A 21650-nucleotide genomic window follows, 5' to 3' on the forward strand; every position below is an offset into this window, starting at 1 on the left:
ATGTCGAACTGTCCAGAGGTGTCAGCACAGAGCACTGTGGTCAGACAGAAAAGAAATTAAAAAAGAAAATAACTTCCTGTGAATCGCTTATACAGCAGCTAATAAGTACTGGAAGGATTAAGATTTTTAAATAGAAGTAATTTACAAATCTGTTTAACTTTGTAGCACCAGCTGATTAAAAAAAAATGTTTTCCAGTAGAGTACCCCTTTGAGCAGTGGTGAGGTTATGCTGGGAGTTGTAGTTTCACTGACCTAACTGTAGAACTGACAAGTGACTACAGCTCTGATAGGACATAGAGAGGAGAATGTACAATGATATCAGTGACTACAGGTGATGTCTTCTCTATAGTGAGGATGATACACAATGATATCAGTGACTACAGGTGACGTCTTCTCTATAGTGAGGAGAATACACAATGATATCAGTGATTACAGGTGACGTCTTCTCTATAGTCTTCCCTTATCTAATTCAGATGGTACATACTGCCAGGACTTGTTCCAGCTAAAACTTCTCTCTGCAGAATGTGACGCCCAGACGTCTCCTCACTATGTCAGCGGATTCTCATCCTCTATATGAAAACAATTATTATTATAAACCTGACAGACACTGTATCCTCTAAATATAATACTACTATACACTACACTCTTTGATTATAAACCTTCCATACACCATACCCACTGAATATAATAATACCACACACTGTACATTCTGAATATAATACCAACACATACTGTACCCTCTGAATATAAATCTGCCACATACTGTACCTACTGAATATAATACTACCACATACTGTACCCTCTGAATATAATACTACCACAAACTGCGCCATCTGAATATAATACTACCACAAACTGCGCCCTCTGAATATAAATCTGCCACATACTGTACCCTCTGAATATAAATCCGCCACATACTGTACCCTCTGAATATAAATCCGCCACATACTGTACCCCTGAATATAATACCGCCACATACTGTACCCTCTGAATATAAATCTGCCACATACTGTACCCTCTGAATATAAATCTGCCACATACTGTACCCTCTGAATATAAATCTGCCACATTCTGTACCCTCTGAATATAAATCTGCCACATACTGTACCCTCTGAATATAAATCTGCCACATACTGTACCCTCTGAATATAAATCTGCCACATACTGTACCCCTGAATATAAATCTGCCACATACTGTACCCCTGAATATAAATCTGCCACATACTGTACCCCTGAATATAATACCGCCACATACTGTACCCTCTGAATATAATACCGCCACATACTGTACCCTCTGAATATAATACTTAGAGATGAGCGAACTTACAGTAAATTCAACTCATCACAAACTTCTCTGCTCAGCAGTTGATGACTTTTCCTGCATAAATTAGTTCAGCTTTCAGGTGCTCCCGTGGGCTGGAAAAGGTGGATACATTCCTAGAAGACTCTTTCCTAGGAATGTATCCACCTTTTTCAGCCCACCGGAGCACCTGAAAGCTAAACTAATTTACGCAGGAAAAGTCATCAACTGCCAAGCCGAGAAGTTTGTGACGAATCGAATTTACTGTAAGTTCACTCATCTCTAATAATACTACCACAAACTGCGCCCTCTGAATATAATACTACCACAAACTGCGCCCTCTAAATATAATATTACCACAAACTGCGCCCTCTGAATATAACACTACCACAAACTGCGCCCTCTGAATATAATACTACCACAAACTGCGCCCTCTGAATATAATACTACCACAAACTGTGCCCTCTGAATATAATACTACCACAAACTGCGCCCTCTGAATATAACGTTGCCATACAGTGCACCCTCTGAATATAATACCACAACCGCAGTAACACCCCTCAACATCCGTTAGCTGATGCTATTACCACGGGAGGGGGGTATTGGTGGTGTTGCTAATGGATGATGGGGGTGCTACTACTGGGTGGGGTGTTGCTGGAGGATGATGAGGGTGCTACTGGCCATCCCCCCTGGCAGTATCACCCCCATCATCCATCCGCAGGATCATCCTCCTGGCAGGAGCACCTCCATCATCCACCATTAGGATCTGCTGATGGAGGTGCTGCTGGGGGGGGGGGGGGGGGTGTTGCTGGTGGATGATGAGGGTGCTACTGCCAGGGGGGGAGCATTAGGTAGGCAGCAGTGCCCCCACATTAGGTCGGTCGCAGTTTCCCCACATTAGGCAGCATAGATTCCCCACATTTGGTACCAGTTCCCCCACATTAGGTATGTACCAGTTACCCCACATTAGGTAGCAATTTCCCCACATTAGGTAGCACAGATTCCCCACATTAGGTAGCAATTTCACCACATTAGGTAGCATAGACTCCCCACATAAGGTAGCATAGACTCCCCACATAAGGTAGCATAGACTCCCCACATAAGGTAGCACAGATTCCCCATATTAGGTAGCACAGACTAGCCAAAAATAGGTAGCATAGACTCCGCACATCTGGTAGTAGTTTCCCCACATTAGGCCGCAGGTTCCCTTGCAGGTTCCCCACAATGGGTCAAAGTCTCCCCACAATAGATCGCTGGTTATACACCCCCCCCCCCCACACACACACACACACACACACACACACACACACAAAAAAAACACATACAACACAGAGACAAACACAAACACACACACACACACAGTCAGAGAGACAGACACACACACACACACAGAGTCACATATACACACAGTCACACACACAGTCTCACACACACACACAATCTCACACACACAAGCAGACAGAGAGACAGACATACACACTCACCCATCCAGCGCAGCACTCCTTCTCACCGGGCGCCGTACGAGTGACGTAACTCACGTCCTCCCGCGCGGCCATGCGGTGTGACGTCAAGCCGGCGCAGACGTGGGAGCGGAGGACGGGCACAGTGCTGGTGAAGGTGAGGGGGGGGGGGGGGGGGGGGTGATGACGGACGGGCGCACAGTGCAGGTGAAAGAGGGGGGGGGGGGTGATGACGGACGGGCGCACCGCACACACAGCGCAAGGGGGGGTGGGGCTTGCTGACGGATGGGAGGCCGGTCGGGCACAGATGGGGGGGGGGTGTCTGTGTAGCTGGGGAGGGGGGGTGCTGCGGAGCGTCTTGGTGTCACCCCATTAGGTTGGTGTCACCCGGTGCGGGCCGCACCCCCCGCACCCGGGTCGCAACGCCACTGGCTTGTAGGAATGGTACTAATGATGAACTATTTTGGGTCTTATCACTGTTGAGGATATCCAAACTTAGGGATTCCCTCAGTTCCTTCGTACAGTTATTTAATACCAATTCATCCCCTTCATGGATGGTGAGAGTTGATAGGTCTAAGGTATCCATAGAGTCTTCACCCTCTTTAGTCCTTGGTGAGGAGGCTTTGTATCCTGGAGACATAGATGCCAATTGCATAGCCAGTGAATTTTTAAGATCTGTCCTCCTTTGGATGGTTCTTTGAAGAAATAGTTTCAGGTTCAAGATAGTTTCTTATCTGGTACAGACTTTGCTGTCTGAGGTGGACTGTTACGGTAAACTCCTTCGGTTTTCCACATGGTTTTCCTAACTACGGCACTGTAATTTCATATTTCCTCCCAGAGCCATGATCACGGGGTGTGGTGGTGGATATGAAATTAAAGAGCTATACTTTCATATTTCTGGAAGCCGTCCAGCTCTACTCCCCAGACACCCACTCGTATCACCCACCTGTCGCTAGCTGGTTCAACTACAACTTCCAGCATGTTCTCACTGTAAGGGCATGCTGGGAGTTGTGGTCTTGCAACAGATGGCCAGTGCCCCTGCTAGCTGTTGCAGGACTACAACTCCCAGCATTACCTTACTGTGAGGACATGCTGGGAGTTGTAGTTGCAACAGCTAACTGGCAGGTGGGAGATGTGGACAGGTGGCCGGGGAGCCATTTTAACATCAGGGTGCCTCCAGCTGTTGCTAAATTACAACTCTCATCACGGGAGTTGTAGTTTAGGTACTGCAAAACTCCAACTGGAGCTTAACTGGAGGCTTGCTGTTGTTAAATTGCAACTACCATCATTTCCAGACAGCCAAAGCCCTAGTTAACCATTTTATTAATATTAAACCAAAAAACGCTGGTCATTGTAGTCCTCTACATACACGGGTCTGAAATAAGAAAAAAAAACACAAAAAAAAAAACGCGGTAAAAAAATGTTTTAAACAAATATATAAATGTTTTTTCTTGTGTGTGCTAAAAAAATGGTAATCCAACATGATTGATAGTTTTTTTGCTTATGTGAGCAAAATTTAGCATCCCTCTGTGATGGTATGATAATTATGTCACACATAAGCAAAACCAAAGCAAAAAAAAAACCCTATAGATCACTGGTGTCAAACACAAGGTCCGCGGCCCGAATCCGGCCTGACACGCCTCGTCATGTGGCCCGCGTGGCCGCCAGCCTTCACCTTTTATTCTCTTTTTTTTTTTTTTTTTTTTTTTTTTTTTTTTTTTTTGACACAAAGCCGCCTTTTCAGCGCATGTGCGGCAGCCTACAAGCCAGAGAACGTCTGCCCTCTAGCGATCCTCCTTTGGTCCTCCGCCTCTATGGTTGTACGCACGGGACGTCAGTGACGTCCCGTGCGTACAACCATAGAGACGCGGGAGGACGAGGAGGACGGCAGGATCATATCAGGACGCGCGCCGGCCTGGGCCTGGTAAGTGACCGGCGGCGCGTTATCATCTTCAGCATTCCGGTCACCGCTCGACCGGTCCTGGCACCTACTGCTATGGTCCATAGGCCATAGCAGTAGATTGTGACCCCCGGGCCGGAGGAGCGGTGACCGGATCACAGTGGGGGCAGCACACAGACATACTGCCTCCAGCCATACACTGTATATGGCTGGAGGCTGTATGTCTGTGGGGAGGGAGGGGGGGGGGGGGGTGCTGCCAACCTAATGTGGTGGGAACTATACTGCCAACTAATGTAGGGGAACATTCTGCCAACTAACTGCTCCAGTAAGGAGGGAGGGAGGAGTACAGGGCAGGCCAGACAGGTACTAGTGGTGGGGGACTCAATTATTAGGGGGACAGACAGGGCAATCTGTCACAAAGACCGGGATCGCCGAACAGTGTGTTGTCTGCCTGGCGCACGAGTTCGGCACATCGCGGATCGGGTTGACAGGTTGTTGGGCGGGGCTGGAGAGGACCCAGCAGTCATGGTACATATTGGCACCAATGACAAAGTAAGAGGTAGGTGGAGTGTCCTTAAAAATGATTTCAGGGACTTAGGCCGCAAGCTTAAGGCAAGGACCTCCAAGGTAGTCTTTTCTGAAATACTACCAGTACCACGAGCCGCACCAGAGAGGCAGCGGGAGATCAGGGAGGTAAACAAGTGGCTCAGAAGCTGGTGTAGGAAGGAAGGGTTTGGGTTCATGGAGAACTGGGCTGACTTCGCTGTCGGTTACCGGCTCTACCGTAGGGACGGGCTGCACCTCAATGGGGAGGGTGCAGCTTTGCTTGGGGAGAAGATGGCTAGAAGGGTGGAGGAGTGTTTAAACTAGGGACTTGGGGGGAGGGAACCTACAGCAAAGAGGGGGAAGATAGTGTAGATAGAGAGGTGGGAATTATAAATGTACCTGGGGGTGGAGCGGAGGGAGGGGTTAGAATAGTTAATAGGAATAGGCTTCATAGGAAAATAAAACTTACACCCTTGAATCCCATTAACCCCAATAACATAAAGGATGGAAATGTAAAGTGTATGTTCACAAATGCCAGAAGCCTAGCAAATAAAATGGGGGAGCTTGAGGCCTTGATACTGGAGGAACATATTGATATAGTTGGGGTCACTGAGACATGGCTGGACTCCTCGCATGACTGGGCTGTCAATCTGCAGGGGTTTACATTGTTTCGCAAGGATAGAATGAACAGAAAAGGTGGTGGAGTCTGTCTGTATGTAAGAAGTGGTATGAAAGTCAGTGTGAACGATGCCATAGTGTGTGATGATTCTGAGGATGTGGAATCATTGTGGGTAGAAGGAGGGAAATACTGAAAAAATAGTATTTGGTGTAATCTACAGACCCCCTAATATCACTGAAGAGATAGAAGTTCGGCTTCATAAACAGAGAGGGCCGCCCGGGCAGGTACAGTGGTGATAATGGGAGATTTTAACTATCCAGATATAGATTGGGGTCCGGGGTTGGCTAAAACTACAAAGGGGCGACAATTCCTAAATTTATTGCAGGATAATTTTATGGGCCAGTTTGTGGAGGACCCAACAAGAAGTGATGCCTTGTTGGATCTGATCATTTCCAACAACGCAGAGCTGGTTGGTAATGTAACTGTGCGGGAAAACCTTGGTAATAGCGACCACAATATAGTTACTTTTGACTTAAAATGTAGAAAACAAAGACAGGCGGGGAAGGCAAAAACATATAACTTTAAAAAGGCAAATTTCCCTGGGCTGAGGGCTGCACTACAGGACATAGACTGGGGGGAGGTGTTGTCAAATACTGATACAGAAGGTAAATGGGACATCTTTAAATCAACTCTAAATAACTATACAGCTAAATATATACCAAAGGGGAACAAATATAAACGATTAAAACTAAATCCTACATGGCTGACACATGATGTTAAAAGAGCAATAAACAAAAAAATAGCCTTCAAAAAATACAAATCTGAGGGGTCAGCTATAACATTTAAACAGTACAAGGAGCTTAATAAAATCTGTAAAAATGTAATAAAAACAGCAAAAATTCAAAATGAGAGACAGGTGACCAAAAAAAGCAAAACTAATCCTAAATATTTTTTTAGATATATAAATGCAAAAAAACCAAGGACAGAGCATGTAGGACCCCTTAATAATGATAATGGGGAGGTTGTCACAGGCGATCAAGAGAAGGCGGAGCTACTGAATGGGTTCTTTAGTTCTGTATACACTATGGAAGAAGGAGCTGACATTGGCCAGGTCAGTGCTGGTAACACATCATGTAATGTACTGAACTGGCTTAATGTAGAGATGGTACAAGGTAAGTTAAGTGATATAAATGTAAGCAAATCCCCAGGACCGGATGGACTACACCCAAGAGTTCTTAGAGAGGTAAGTTCAGTAATATCTGTACCCCTGTTCATGATATTTAGAGATTCTCTGGTGTCTGGTATTGTGCCAAGGGACTGGCGCAAGGCGAATGTGGTGCCAATCTTCAAAAAGGGCTCTAGGTCTTCCCCAGGAAACTATAGACCGGTAAGTTTAACGTGCATTGTGGGTAAATTGTTTGAAGGACTTATAAGGGATTACATACAGGAATACATAGGGGATAATTGTATTATAAGTGATAGCCAGCATGGGTTTACTAAGGATAGAAGTTGTCAAACCAATCTAATTTGCTTTTATGAAGAGGTGAGTAGAAGCCTTGACAGAGGAATGGCTGTGGATATAGTGTTTCTGGATTTTGCTAAAGCGTTTGATACTGTCCCTCACAGACGTCTGACAGGTAAGTTAAGGTCTTTGGGTTTGGAAATTTTAGTTTGTAACTGGATTGAACACTGGCTCATGGATCGTACCCAGAGAGTGGTGGTCAATGATTCGTACTCTGATTGGTCCCCGGTTATTAGTGGTGTACCCCAAGGTTCAGTACTGGGCCCGCTGTTGTTTAATTTATTTATCAATGATATAGAGGATGGTATTAACAGCTCTGTTTCTATCTTTGCAGATGACACCAAGCTTTGTAGCACGGTACAGTCTATAGAGGATGTGTATAAGTTACAAGATGACTTGGATAGACTAAGTGTCTGGGCATCCACTTGGCAAATGAGGTTCAATGTGGATAAATGTAAAGTTATGCATCTGGGTACTAATAACCTGCATGCATCGTATGTCTTAGGGGGGATTAAACTGTCAGAGTCACTGGTAGAGAAGGATCTGGGTGTACTTGTAGATCACAGACTACAGAATAGCATGCAATGTCAGGCTGCTGCTTCCAAAGCCGGCAGGATATTGTCATGTATCAAAAGAGGCATGGACTCAAGGGACAGGGACATAATACTCCCCCTTTATAAATCATTGGTACGGCCGTACCTGGAATATGCTGTTCAGTTTTGGGCACCTGTCCATAAAAGGGACACTGCGGAGTTGGAAAGGGTGCAGAGACGCGCGACTAAACTAATATGGGGCATGGAACATCTTAGCTATGAGGAGCGATTAAAGGAGTTACAATTGTTTAGTCTTGAGAAGAGACGTTTAAGGGGGGATATGATAAACGTATATAAGTATATTAATGGCCCATACAAAAAATATGGAGAAAAACTGTTCCAGGTTAAACCCCCCCCCCCCCCCCCCCCCCAAAGGACGAGGGAGCACTCCCTCCGTCTGGAGAAGAAAAAGTTTAGTCTCAAGGGGCGACACGCCTTCTTTACCGTGAGGACTGTGAATTTATGGAACGGTCTACCTCAGGAACTGGTCACAGCAGGAACAATTAACAGCTTTAAAACAGGATTAGATACATTCCTGGAACAAAATAAGATTAATGCTTATGAAGAAATATAAAATCTCATCCCTTCCCCAATATCGCGCCACACCCCTACCCCTTAATTCCCTGGTTGAACTTGATGGACATATGTCTTTTTTCGACCGTACTAACTATGTAACTATGTAATGTGGGGGAACTATATTGCAAACCTAATGTGGGGGAACATGCTGCCTAAATAATGTGGGGGGAACTACAAGGTACTGTACATTGCAGTAGGAGGGATAGTCTTATATGGCGAGTATATCCCAAACTCTACATTTTAACTGTAAAAGTTGGGGGTCGTCTTATACACCCAGTCGTCTTATACGCCGTCATATACAGTATGTGGGTATGTGGGGGGGGGGGGGGGTGAGGGGTCCTACAGATACAACCGGCCCTTTGAGGGTGACAAATCTGCTGATGCGGCCCCCGATGAATTTGAGTTCATTTTCAATTTAGGGAAAAAAGGTCAGTCGTAATTTTCCCATAATATAGGGGGTCTGATAGATCATCTATAGTATAGATGATCTATCAGGCCCCCTATATTATGGGAAAATTACAACTAACCATTTTTTTCCTAAATTGTAAATGAACTCAACCTCCTTATTGGAGCTTCTAAAAAGAAAACCCTCAACAAAGATAAACACAAATGTCTCCTTACAAAAAATAGCAAAAAAACCCTTATATTTTTTACTCAATATTCTCAAATCTCTGGACCATCCCCTTGGTCGTCCGATCATTGCTAGTACCAACTCGGCATCAAGTAACTTGGCTCGCTATATCGATCTCTATTTACAGGATCATGTTATTAACCTCCCTGGTTATCTTAGAGATTTCACCCATTTCATTAACCTGTTGATGGATATCCCTTGGGATCATGGATACCAGATGATAATATGCAATGTACTCTAATAAAGATCATACATTAGGACTGCAGTGTGTGAAAAATTATCTAGATTTGGTTATCAATTTTGTCTAACAATTATTTCCTGGCAAGATATTTCATCAAAGAATTGGGACTGCAATAAGTGCGAAGGAGGCACCTTCATTCGCAAATGTATTTATGGGGGGGGGGGCTTTTGAGGCCATTTACATTATCTGCAACACCTTTGTGTCATTCTGTATTACATGATGCAAAAGATAATTGATACTCTTTATTTTTTATGAAATGGTGATGATGCCTCCATTAAATTATTACTTAAACATCTAAACTCGAACGGATGGGAGATTCAGTTAACTCTGTAACTAGTCGCGATAAAGTAGAATTCCTGAATTGAGTACGTTCTTCAAATCCGCAAACACAAATAGTTACTTGGAATCCATCGTAAAGGGATGCTGTCTATTCCCTATTCTCAGTTCAAGAGACCAAGGGGCAACTGTACCAAGGAAGAAAACTTCAGAGCACAATCTCAGGTTCTTAAAAATCTATTCCTGGCTAAAGCATACCCCGTGTATACTATACAGGAGCTGGGAATCCCTTCACTATGCTGCCTGGACTCCCTGCTCCTATAGCCCCTTTGGGCAGTATACAGAATATACAGCTATCTATAAATAGCTGTATATAGTGTATACAGAAGACGTCCACTTACCTCCATCGCTCCTGTCCCGTCCAGGTCCATGTAGCTCCGCCCACAGTGATGATGTCATTAGGGGCAGAGCTACAGACGGGAGCCAGGGGGGGGGGGGTAAGTGTGAGGCTCTGTTCATATTGTACGTTTTGTATAATGTGAACAGACCCCCTCTGGCAGTGACTTTTTTTTTTTTTTTTTTTGGTTTCAGATTTGTTGATTTGGTGGACTACGGCAATGAACTAGATTTATATTTTTAATAAAATGGTTAACGAGGGCTGTGGGTTTTTTTTTTTTTTTTTTTTTTAATTCAATTTTAAGGCTTAGCAGTCGAAGCCGGCTTATAGACAAAAATCCATTACCAAGCCAGGGCTTAGCGTTAGCTAGCTGGTTATCTAGCTCTAACCCCCAACTATTACTCTGGTACCGACCGTCACAGGGGTTCTAGGAAGAGTTGGTACCAGCAGGCCCAGAGTGTCAAAAATGGTGCTCCTGGGCCTAGGTGATAAAAAGCTGTAATTATTTAGGCTGGGGAGGGCCAGTAGCAATGGTCCTCGCGAACCCTAGTAAAGTCAGGCTGTTGCGGCTTAATTGGTATCTGGCTGAGAATAAAAATATGGGGAACCCTATGTGTTATTTTTATTTTATTTATGGGGGAAAAAAAATCTAATTTTCTTAGCCAGATACAAATCAAGCAGCAACAGCCTGACGTTACCAGGGTGGGACGAGGAGCATTGTTACTGGCACTCCTCAGCCTAAATAATGCCAGTCTGTTACCGCCTAGGTCCAGGAGCACCATTTTTGTCGCTCCATGCCTGTTGGTACTGGCTCTTCCCGATACCTCTGTGGCGGTGGGTACCAGGATAATGTTTGGGGGTTAGCGCTAGCTGTTTTTGGGGCTAACGCTAAACCCCGGCTTAGTAATGGATTTAGTCTATAAGATGACTTCCACTGCCAAGCATTCAAATTTAAATTTAAAAAACATGATCCGTTGGAAGAATGTATTTTATTAAAAAAATGACTCACCTCCAGCCCTCTTTAGCCATTTTATTAAAAGAAAATTAATCCAGTTCATCTCCATAGTCCACCGAATCCGCTGTAATCCTCTGCATACACGGATCTGAAACGACAAGAAAAAAAACCCACAATGGGTTAGTACATCTTTGGTGCTTTCCGCTGGAAAGAGCGCCCATAATGCAATGTCTTCCCAAACAGAGGGGCTCCAATTGTTGCAAAACTACAACTCCCAGTTTCTCTACAGCTGGAGTCTCCCTGTCTGGGAAGACTCTGCCAGAAGGGTCTGTTCACATTATACAAAACGTACAATGTGAACAGAGCCTCACAGTTACCACACCTGGCTTCTGTCTGTAGCTCCACTCCCTAATGATGTCATTACTATGGGCGGAGCTACACAGCTGTATATCCTGTATACCACCCAAATGGTTAACCTACACTGTCCAGCAGTGTAAGTTGACTCTTTCCTTGCTGGGCTGGCGCACAGCTCAGCAAGGGGTTAAGTGAGACAGCAATGTGTACACAGCTGAGTCCCGAAATTCACATCACTGATTCATAATTAGTGATGCGAATTTCTATTCACATCACTGGCTGCCAGAGTACAGAGCAGAGATGCAGAGCGCTGCAGAGAGCTGCTCCGCATCTCAGCATTCTATTCCTTACTGCAGGCAATCTATTCCTTACTGCTCCTAACATGGAGCACACTCTTCTCTATGCTGTGAGCTGTAGTACCTGCACTAATAGACAGATCGCAGCGGGTGTCACTCCTGACACCGTTGCGATCGTCCTTTATAATCTATAGAAGCCAACGGCCAGCCGCACCTCTCTGGTTCCTTGCCTCCCACTGTACTGTGCTGTGAAGTTCTCTTCACATGACAGATTTCATATATGCTGCTGAAATTTGTGATTGGGCACCACAGTGTCCGACAGGGATTGCGGAGAAGTGCGGCAGGCGGCTGGATTCTATAGATTATAAAGGACGATCGCAATGGGTGTCCGGAGTTACACCCACTGCGATCTGTCTATTAGTGCAGGTACTACAGCGCCCAGCAGGAACAGTCTGTTCCATGCTAGGAGTAGTAGTAGTACCCAAATAATGTAAAAAAATAGAGTGAATAAAGTTAAAAAGTAGTAAAAATCAAATACTCTTTATAAAACATATTATTAAAATACTTTATTAAAGTTTCACAAAATTAATAAAGTATATTATTTTTACAATTGCTTTGCTCCTTTATCCATTTTTAATATTGCAGGCTACATTTTCATGTCCCTACCCACTCACATAAATTAGTCCCTTCCATAAATAAAGGGGAAGGGAGGTAGAGTAAGAAAAAGGAAAGATGAGTGAGCTAAGGACGCATACCTATCCCAGGGTTCCCAGACAGAGAGGAACAAAGGCACTGTATTATTAAGGGAGGCATTTAGGTATTCCAATGAACACATCTCCCGTATTCTAGCCAGGAGGTCGGCTTCGGAAGGGGGGAGGGAGGACTTCCATTTTCTGGCTATTAAAGTTTTGGCTGCTGAAGAAAAAACAGAGGATGGTTTTGAAACACGTCCAGCGATTTTAAATATGCGATATTGAGCCTGACAATATAGAACACTTGCCTGACATTAATAGCGATCATCCGACAGATCCAAGGCATCTATTACAGTGCGCCATCTCCCGAGCGCGCGACCTGTGCACGAGGAACGCCGCCGGGTTATTCACTCAGTATACCGCATCCAGCCGTTATATTAATTGCAAGTAAAAAGCCAATCGGGCTATCCACAATAAGGACTTTATGCTTGCTGACCGCCACCATTCCCAGCTGGTCCGACTAAGGGACTCCGCTTGACAGCGCTGCAGTCCCCCCAAACGGTGCCCACCACCAAGTGCTGCGTTCTTAGGAGTTGGCCGAGACTCCAGCAGTGCGATCCCTGACTGAGGCAAGTCACCGGGCGAAAGATCCTATACAGCCGGCATACAGGACTACATTGAAGGGAGATCCCTGACACCCCGGCAGTGGTGAGCATTGTATGGAGTTTATTGCAAACTGGCTGATTTGATATGACATTTTGATGTGTGGTATACACAGAGATGCATAAGGAGTGATCTTAAGTGACTGTTCACTGTTCACCAAGCGCTACATTGTATCAGTTGGATCGAGTTGCCACTGTCTGGACAGATACAGTACAATTGCATCAATTGACTAACTGTATATCTGTAGCTGCTACATTTTATCTGCTTTATATTGAAGATCACTGAGAATAGGAACAATTGAATGAACATTTGCATTGTGTTGTTCCACAGGATTATTAGATTGCTATACTGATATTACAGGCTCAAGTCGCAGATTATTTTTATAGTTGTTATTGGTATTATTATATTTTATTATTGTGTATTTAAATTAATTAGGGGAGTACAAGGGCCCTGTACATTCCCTATTTAATCTATTATCATTCTATATTAATAAATATTAATTATTTTAAACCAGATATCTTTGACCTTTGAGCCCCATTTACTTTTAACACTTTTACAAAAGAGACTGTTTGTTTTCTTCTGCCTACCTGCCTCAGTTACTATTTTGATCCTGCCATCCTCCTGATGCCACACATCTGATGCCAAGTTCTCCTTTTTTCACCCACCTTCGTCACCAGGTACTGGTATTGCCACCCACCGCACCACTCTGTCACCTGGCCACCTTCAGGACTCCTGATGCTGCTGCTGCCACCTCCAGGCTGTCTCATTCTGGCACCATATGTTCTCTTTGTGCTGATGCCACCTCCAGGCTGTGTCATTCAGCCACTATATGTTCTCCTCATGCTGCCGACACCTCGACGCTGTGTCATTCAACCACTCTATGGTCTCCACATGCTGCCGCCAACTTCAGGCTGGGTCATTCAGCCACTATATGTTCTCCTCATGCTGCCGCCAACTCCAGGCTGTGCCATTAAGCCACTATATGGTCTCCTCATGCTGCCGCCAACTCCAGGCTGTGTCATTAAGCCGCTAAATGGTCTCCTCATACTGATGCCACCTCCAGGCTGTGTCATTGTGCCGCTCTGCAACAGTGATTCTAATAGAGACGCCTCTGATCTGCATGTCATACTGAATAACAGTATTATTTCACTAACCCAGCACACACCCTATGCATGTTACAGCAAGGCAAAGTGTTCTATACCCCTATTGAGGCTCTCTGTTGGCCAGAAATAGCCATTTTTAATAGTGATTCGCCGCAAATTCGAACTGATTTTTTATTTTTTTATTTTTTTTGGGGGGGGGAAAATTCGCTGAATAGAATTTTTCAAAAATGTGCTCATCTCTATCTACAACAGTAAAGGTTTGTGGAAGATAAAAATGTAAGTCCCTTGGAAAAAAGGGCTATCTCAGCTGGGCTGATGGGTAAACCTGAAATATGAGAAAAAGGGAAAAAGTTTAAAGCACTGTACCACACCACACATACACATTTTTAGTATAGTACACACATACCCCCACCATAAAAATAAAAAAAATGGTCTGCAGGGTATTTTTGGCAGAGGAGGCATACGCTATGATGCTCTTCTACTCCAAAACTGCTAGCGAGAGATAGGAAGACCCCACTTTCCTCCTTTCTTCCAAAAATTTCTGAATGATGCTGCTAATGCAAGCCTTGCCTGAGATGATCCTGCATATGACCATCTATTCTAAATCAGACCAATTATTGATCATTTCGGTGCCAAATTTTTGAAGACCTGTGTCCTCCAAAAGGAGGTCGCTATAGAGGAGTTCCTAATTTAGTTTTAAAGGGAGACTCCTCTTCCACCACTACATACCTACTAAGAGAGCAAGGTATTCCTCAGGGTACACTTACAGGTTTAGAGTTTTTTGAAGGGAGGGATTCCCCCATTCTGGAAGTTAGCAGGAAAATTGTGTGGGGACTGATGAACCCACTGCTGCTTGTGGCACTATGCGGAAAAATCAGTCCTTCCCACATGTCCCTTCACAGTCCCTAGTGGGGAGAACAGGGCCCTTACTAGTGACAAAATGTTGCTAGTCAGGTATAAGGACAAAATGCAGATTACAATTCATGGTAACAGCAGCACCCCTGTCTGTGTGAGGTACCCTGACAGCAATACTTAAGCCTTATTGTATTGTTGATTACAATAGGTAAATGAGAATGTGATCTTTCGGATCAAGTCCTCAAACAATGTAGCGCCATGTGCAAAACCCAGGCATGGTACAAAAAGTTTGCGTTGCACATGGTCCAGATTGCAATGTACAGTGCTTTTGTACTATACCTGAGCACAGGCAACACAGGGACATTTCTCCAGTTCCATGAGGTACTCCTCAAAGCCCTGATCTTTGGTGACTAGGTAAGAGTGAGACTAAGTACCTCTAGAACTGGAGGCGCCCAGATCGTCCCAGGCCAACACTTTCCAGGTGAGGTCCCCTACACTGGAAAGAAGGGACGGTCTCAAAAAATTGTTTTTCACAGGTGAGGGATAAGAAAGGAGACCACTTAATGCGTGACACCTGCCCTAAAAGTCCGGGCCTCTGCATTAAAGATTTTATTTCCCTTTTTTTCCCCCCACTGTACCTTTCCACCGCCCATTTTCTCCTTAATTTGGTACCACAAAAACCAAAACCATTCTTTCATACAGTACCCCTGATAACATTTCTTGCGGTATATTTTCCAAAAATGGGTCACCAGGTAACTTGCTTAATGAGTTTCCAAGTTAGGCCCCAAATGCGCACAGTGCTCTCTTCCCCCTGAGCCCTGTCATATTTACAGGCAACAATTTGGGGCCACGCACTAAATTTTTGGATGTTAAAGCAGAGTATTATTTGTGGTGGTCGGGAATCAGGTGTGTGTGTGTGGGGGGGGGGGGGGGGGGGCGGAGGGGGGGGGTCACATATTTTACATTGAGATGCTCTTGGTTCAACAGACCTGGTATGCAGCATGTTGGTGGGAAAATTTAAATTTTCTTTTTGGGCAGGTTGGGTACACAGTATTTTGGTGAGAAAGTTTGTTGTTTTTTACCAACTGCTGTCCATCCAATCCAGGAAAATACATTTATAAAACACCTGTGGGGTCAAAATGTCCACTTCACCCCTACACAAGTTCTTTGAGGGGGGCGGAGGGTACTTTTTGAAATGGGTGGCAGTTTTAGGTGTTTTCATACTTAATTTCCTTATTTCTGCAACTGTTAGCCACTGAAATACTGATAAGTCAGTTGCCAAGTTAGACCTTTAAAATGCACACAGTGCTTTCTCTGCCCTGAGACCTGTCTTATTTTCAGTCAACAGTTTAGGGCCACACATAAAATGTTCCCAGAATGATGAAACAGAGCATAGGGCTTGGGGGCACTCATCTTACTTTTGGCATGCTCTGGATTCATCATACTGGGTACAAAGTTGGCATTTCAGTAGAAGAATTGAAATTATAATTTTTCACACACTGCATTACATTTATTCCTGGAAAATTAATTTATGAAATACCCGTGTGGTCAAAATGTCCACTTCACCCCTATACAAATTCCTCAGGGGATGTAATTTCTCTAAAGAGGTCTTATGTGGGTCTTATGATCCCTCAAATGAAAACAGAGCGCTAAGACTTCTGAGCCTTGTCATATTTCATGGCAACAATTTAGGGCCATATATGGGGTATTTCCATAGTCAGGAGAAATCACATGACATTCTTTTTCTTTTTTTTAACCTTTACCTTTTATCAGCCATTGCAGTGTAAATCACTACTTTAGGCTTTAAATGTGCACACCTAAAGTAGAGATTTACACTGATGCTCTCTCACTCCTGGGCACTGTTGTGTTGCCTCACAGCACTTGATGTCCACATATGGGGTACCTTCATATTCAGAAAAACTAGGTTACAAATTTTGGGGAGCTTTTTTTCCTGTTCCTGCCTTGTGAAAATTAAAAATTCAGGGTTACACCAGCATTTGTAGTGTAAAAAAGAAAATTTTTAACACTAAAATGCCAAAATCGCCCCAGAAAGGAAGGACCATTATTGGGCTTTGAAGAGAGGATTTGAGTGGAATGAAAGTCGGGGACATGTTTATAAAGCCCCCATGGTGCCAGAACAGCGGAAACCCCCTACATGATACCATTTTGGAAACTACAACCCTCAAGGAATGTAACAAGTGCTGCATTGAACTTTTACATCCTCCAGGTTTTTGACAGATTTTTGGAAATGTGCAGGGTGTAGAAGTTTCGTGTATCTTTCTTGATGGGTGTAGTTTTGAAAATGGTGTCCTGTGTTTTTTTTTATTTTTTTTTTTGCTGTTCTGGCACCATGGGGGCTTTGAAAACGCAACATTACCCCAACTTTCATACCAGCAAGATCCTCTCTCTAAAAGCCTAATTTCATGCCTCCCTTTCGTAGCCTTGTTGTGCATCTGCAGATCACTTTACATCCACATATGGGGTATTTCCATACTGGGGAAAAAATTGGGTTTCATTTTTTAACCATTGTGAAAATGAAAAAATGCAACAAAATTTTGTCAGACTCCTGTGGGGTGTAAATGTTCACTGCAGTCCTTGTTAAAGGGGTTCTCCGGCCCCAAGACATCTTATCCCCTATCCTATACTTTGATTGATTTTGCACAAAAGTTTGCTTAACTGAATCAATATGTCTTTATTTGCCCTGACTTATTTCCATACAAGTAGTGCATTTCAAGTTTATGCCCAAAAGATAGGGGATAAGAAGCTGATCATGGGGAATCCGACTGCTGGAACACCCCTCGATCTTCGGAATGGAACCCGGCACTCAGTGCAGCCAGCAAGCTCTCCATACATTTCTATATGAGAGTCGAAAAGACCAGAGTACAGGGCTCGCTTATTATAGGCACTCCCATAGAAATGAATGGAGCTCGTATTGTCTACCGGTAGACGACATGCGCTCCTCACTGAGAGAGATGGGGTCCCTTTCTGGAGATCGTGGGCGTCCCAGAGGTCAGACCCTCCGCGATCAGCTACTTATCCCCTTACCTGTGGATAGGGGATAAGTTAATTGTGGCTGGAGTTCTCCTTTAATTACACCCAAAATATTTAATTTTTAATTGAACATTGACAGCAGTTAGGAATTTTTCTTCCCTTAAGGAGGAAGGGCGCCCTCGTTTCCTGGTACTTAACCCCTTAATGACATAGGACATAAATGTACGTCCTGGTGCCCTGCTACTTACTGCACCAGGATGTACATTTACGTCCAATACATGGCGCAAGCACCGTGGAAATCCGATCATCCATAATGGCAGATGGAGGTCCCCTCACCTGCCTCTGTCCGTCTCCAGGGGTCTTCTGCTCTGGTCTGAGATCGAGCAGACCAGAGCAGAAGATCGCCGATAACACTGAACAGTGATATGCCCTATGCATAGCACTGAACTGTATTAGCAACCAAATGATTGCTATAAATAGTCCTCTATAGGGACATAAAAAGTGTGTAAAAGAAAAAGTTAAATAAAGGGAAAAAAAGTCCTTTTCCTATTTTACCCCCAAAAAGCGTAAAAAAAAAACCCAAAAAACATATCTGGTATCGCTGCATGCGCAAATGTCCGAACTATCAAAATATAATGATAATGTTCCCGTAAAGTGAACAGCATAAACGTAAAATAAAAAAAAAAAAGTCCAAAATTGCTGATTTTTGTCACATTATATTCCAAAAAAATAATAAAAAATAATTATATCATATATACACAAACGTGGTACCGATAAAAACTACAGATCATGGCGCAAAAAATAGGGCAATTGTAACGACTGGAGATGCGGATCCGCTGTACCTTGTGTGGATGATGGCATGAGCCGTACTAGGGAGTAGAGTCTAAGGAGCCGCTGGTTTTCACCAGAGCCAGCCAGAAAGCGGGATGGACTTGCTGCGGCAGGCGGCTCCCAGGTCGCTACACCCGATACGACTCGTCCACTAAGGCGCAGCCAAGGTGATGCGTGGCACAGAAGGATGAGACAAACTCGTAGTCAGGGACAGGCAGAAGGTCAGGGCTGGCGGCACAGCAACAAGGTCAGGATACGTAGCAAGGATGTCAGAGGGCAGGCGGCAGAGGTGCGTGTTCAAGGAACAAGGTAGGCGGAACTGGTACACGGTAGGATAAGACACAATTCAGATAACGCTTTCTCCAAGGCACAACGATCCGGCAAGGGTTAAAAGGAAGTGCTTATACTTATTGGGTCAAGGAGCAGCAAGAACCAATTAAGTGTGTACTGGTCCTTTAAATTTCACAGAGCCGGCGCACGCAGCACCTAGGAGGCAGGGACGCGTTCCGGCAAGCATGAAGCATGCAGGCAGAAGGAGTGCGTCCGCAGCCAGCATATCTGACCACGTCGCGACTCCTAACTGCAATTTCAAACACATTTTTTGTAAAAAAATAAATAAAAAAAGTACATTAATAGAAAAGTATGTAATCATGGATAATCATATTGACCCACAGAATAAAGAAAACATGTCAATTTTACCGTAAAGTGTACAGCATAAAAGCAAAATCCTCCAATATGTGCAAAATTGCAGTTTTCATTTCAATTTCCCCACACAAATATAATTTTTTTTTGTTTTGCCATACATTTTATGGTAAAATAAAAGGTGTCATTACAAAGTACAATTGGTCACGCAAAAAATAAGCCCTCATATGAGTCTGTGGATGGAAATATAAAAGTTATGATTTTTAGAATGCGAGGAGGAAAAAACGAAAATGCAAAAATAAAATTTTCATGCCCTTAAATGGGCACGGTCAGATACAAAAATAGGTTTTGCAATTGCTTTCATTAGAAAATTTTGAAAAAGCCAGTCAAACAACTGCGACCACCCACCACCACCAACCGCACCCCTGCGTGGACACATACTACTCCTGCTGTGTCCATTCATCATCACCTATGTCATGGACCCACTTCCTTGATTGACAGCTGTGAGCGCAGGACTCTGAGCTGGAGGAAAAAATCCTCCCACTGTCATCTTGTGTCCCGCTACTGTCAGTGAGGACAAGCTGTCAGTGAGGAGTTGTAGTTTTGCTAATGCTAGGGGAGATGTGAGCAGACAGCATACTGAGGGAGGGGGCGGAGACCTACATAGGTAGGCCACGCTCCCTCCCTTTGAGAGGAATTCAGACTAGTGAGCTAAATTAAAAGTGTAATAAAAAAAAAATAAAGGTGCTAGACACAAAAAAATTTTGTTGGATCTAACGGGTACGCTTTAAAGGGGTACTTCCGGCCCTGAGACATCTTATCCCCTATCCAAAGGATAGGGGATAAGATGTCTCACCGCGGGGGTCCCGCCGCTGGGGACCACCGCAATCTTGTATTCGCCACCCATCTGTTTGAGCTGCACGTTGCGGTGCCAGCTCACAAACAGCCGGGTGGCAACCACGGGGCTGGAGTATCGTGATGTCACGACTCCGCCCCCGTGTGATGTCACCCCCTGCCCCCGCTATGCAAGTCTATGGGAGGGGGCGTGACGGAGTTTCAAAGTTAGAAAAATGCTAAATATTCACATTTTTAATGAAATTATGGAATATATCGCAAAGCAATGATGCAAGTATTAACAAAAATGTACCACTATGCCCTGGTCCTTAATGTCAAAATGGACTTGGTCCTTAAGGGGTTAATGAAAGATGTCACTGCCAAAGCCACAACATTCTTGAGTACAAAGGGAGACGCCTCAGTTTGCCTTTGTCATAATCGCTCAGCATTTCTAGCTATAAGTGCATAGCGGTAGCGTTTAATATGCTTAGGAGTAAGAATGTGTTACATAAGCTGTAGAAATGTGTTGATTGATTTGTTTGAAATGCAGTAAATTACATTGTTAAATAAATAATTTGGCAAGAAAGATGTTTTACTAAGTATATTTTTCTTTTGCAGAACTGGAGGCATAATACCAAGTGTAGCACAACAGCTTCATAAAGATAACATTGATAGAGTCGTGAATGAAGCTGTTCTGTCTAGTGGCATTTCTCTGCATGAGGTTTCGGCCATTGCCACAACAGTGAAACCTGGGCTTGCGTTAAGTCTTGGAGTGGGTCTTTCATACAGCTTAAACTTGGTTAAGCGTTATAACAAACCCTTTATCCCAATACATCATATGGAAGCTCATGCATTAACTATTCGATTATTGCACCAATTGGATTTTCCTTTTTTGGTGCTTCTAATTTCCGGAGGCCACTGCATTTTATCTGTCGCTAATGGTATATCAGACTTTCTGCTACTTGGACAGTCACTAGATGAATCACCAGGTGAAGTCTTTGACAAGGTATTGTAATTTGTTTTGCATAGTTACATAGATTGTAAGGTTGAAAAAAAAGTGTCCATAAAGTTAAACCTTAAACCCTACTGTGTTGCTTGAAAGGAAGGCAAAATCCTCTCATGAGGCTGATGCAAATTGCCCCATGACAGAGGGAAAAATCCTTCCTGACTCCAAAATGGCAATAAGAAGTTGTCCCTGAATCAATGTTCTATCCACATAAATCTAGTATCCATAACTTGTAATATTATACTTTTGCAGGAAAACATCCAGGTCCCCCTTGAACTTGTTTATTGAGTCAGACATCACAACATCATCTGGCAGAGAGTTCCGTAGTCTCACTGCTCTTACAGTAAAGAATCCCTGTCTGTGATGA

General features: G+C 43.9%; 1 protein-coding gene across 1 annotated transcript in view; it reads left to right on the top strand.

Moving 5' to 3' along the window:
• The window catches only part of OSGEPL1 (O-sialoglycoprotein endopeptidase like 1), a 227730-nt gene that overhangs the window by 22029 nt on the left and 184051 nt on the right, over positions 1-21650 (top strand). The window contains exon 3 of the mRNA XM_056533917.1: positions 20896-21283. Within this exon, the coding sequence (XP_056389892.1) occupies positions 20896-21283 (388 nt within the window). The remainder of the gene's footprint in view (positions 1-20895; positions 21284-21650) is intronic.

This window comes from Hyla sarda, chromosome 8 (genome assembly GCF_029499605.1).
Source record: "Hyla sarda isolate aHylSar1 chromosome 8, aHylSar1.hap1, whole genome shotgun sequence".
NCBI classification, from domain to species: Eukaryota; Metazoa; Chordata; class Amphibia; order Anura; family Hylidae; genus Hyla; species Hyla sarda.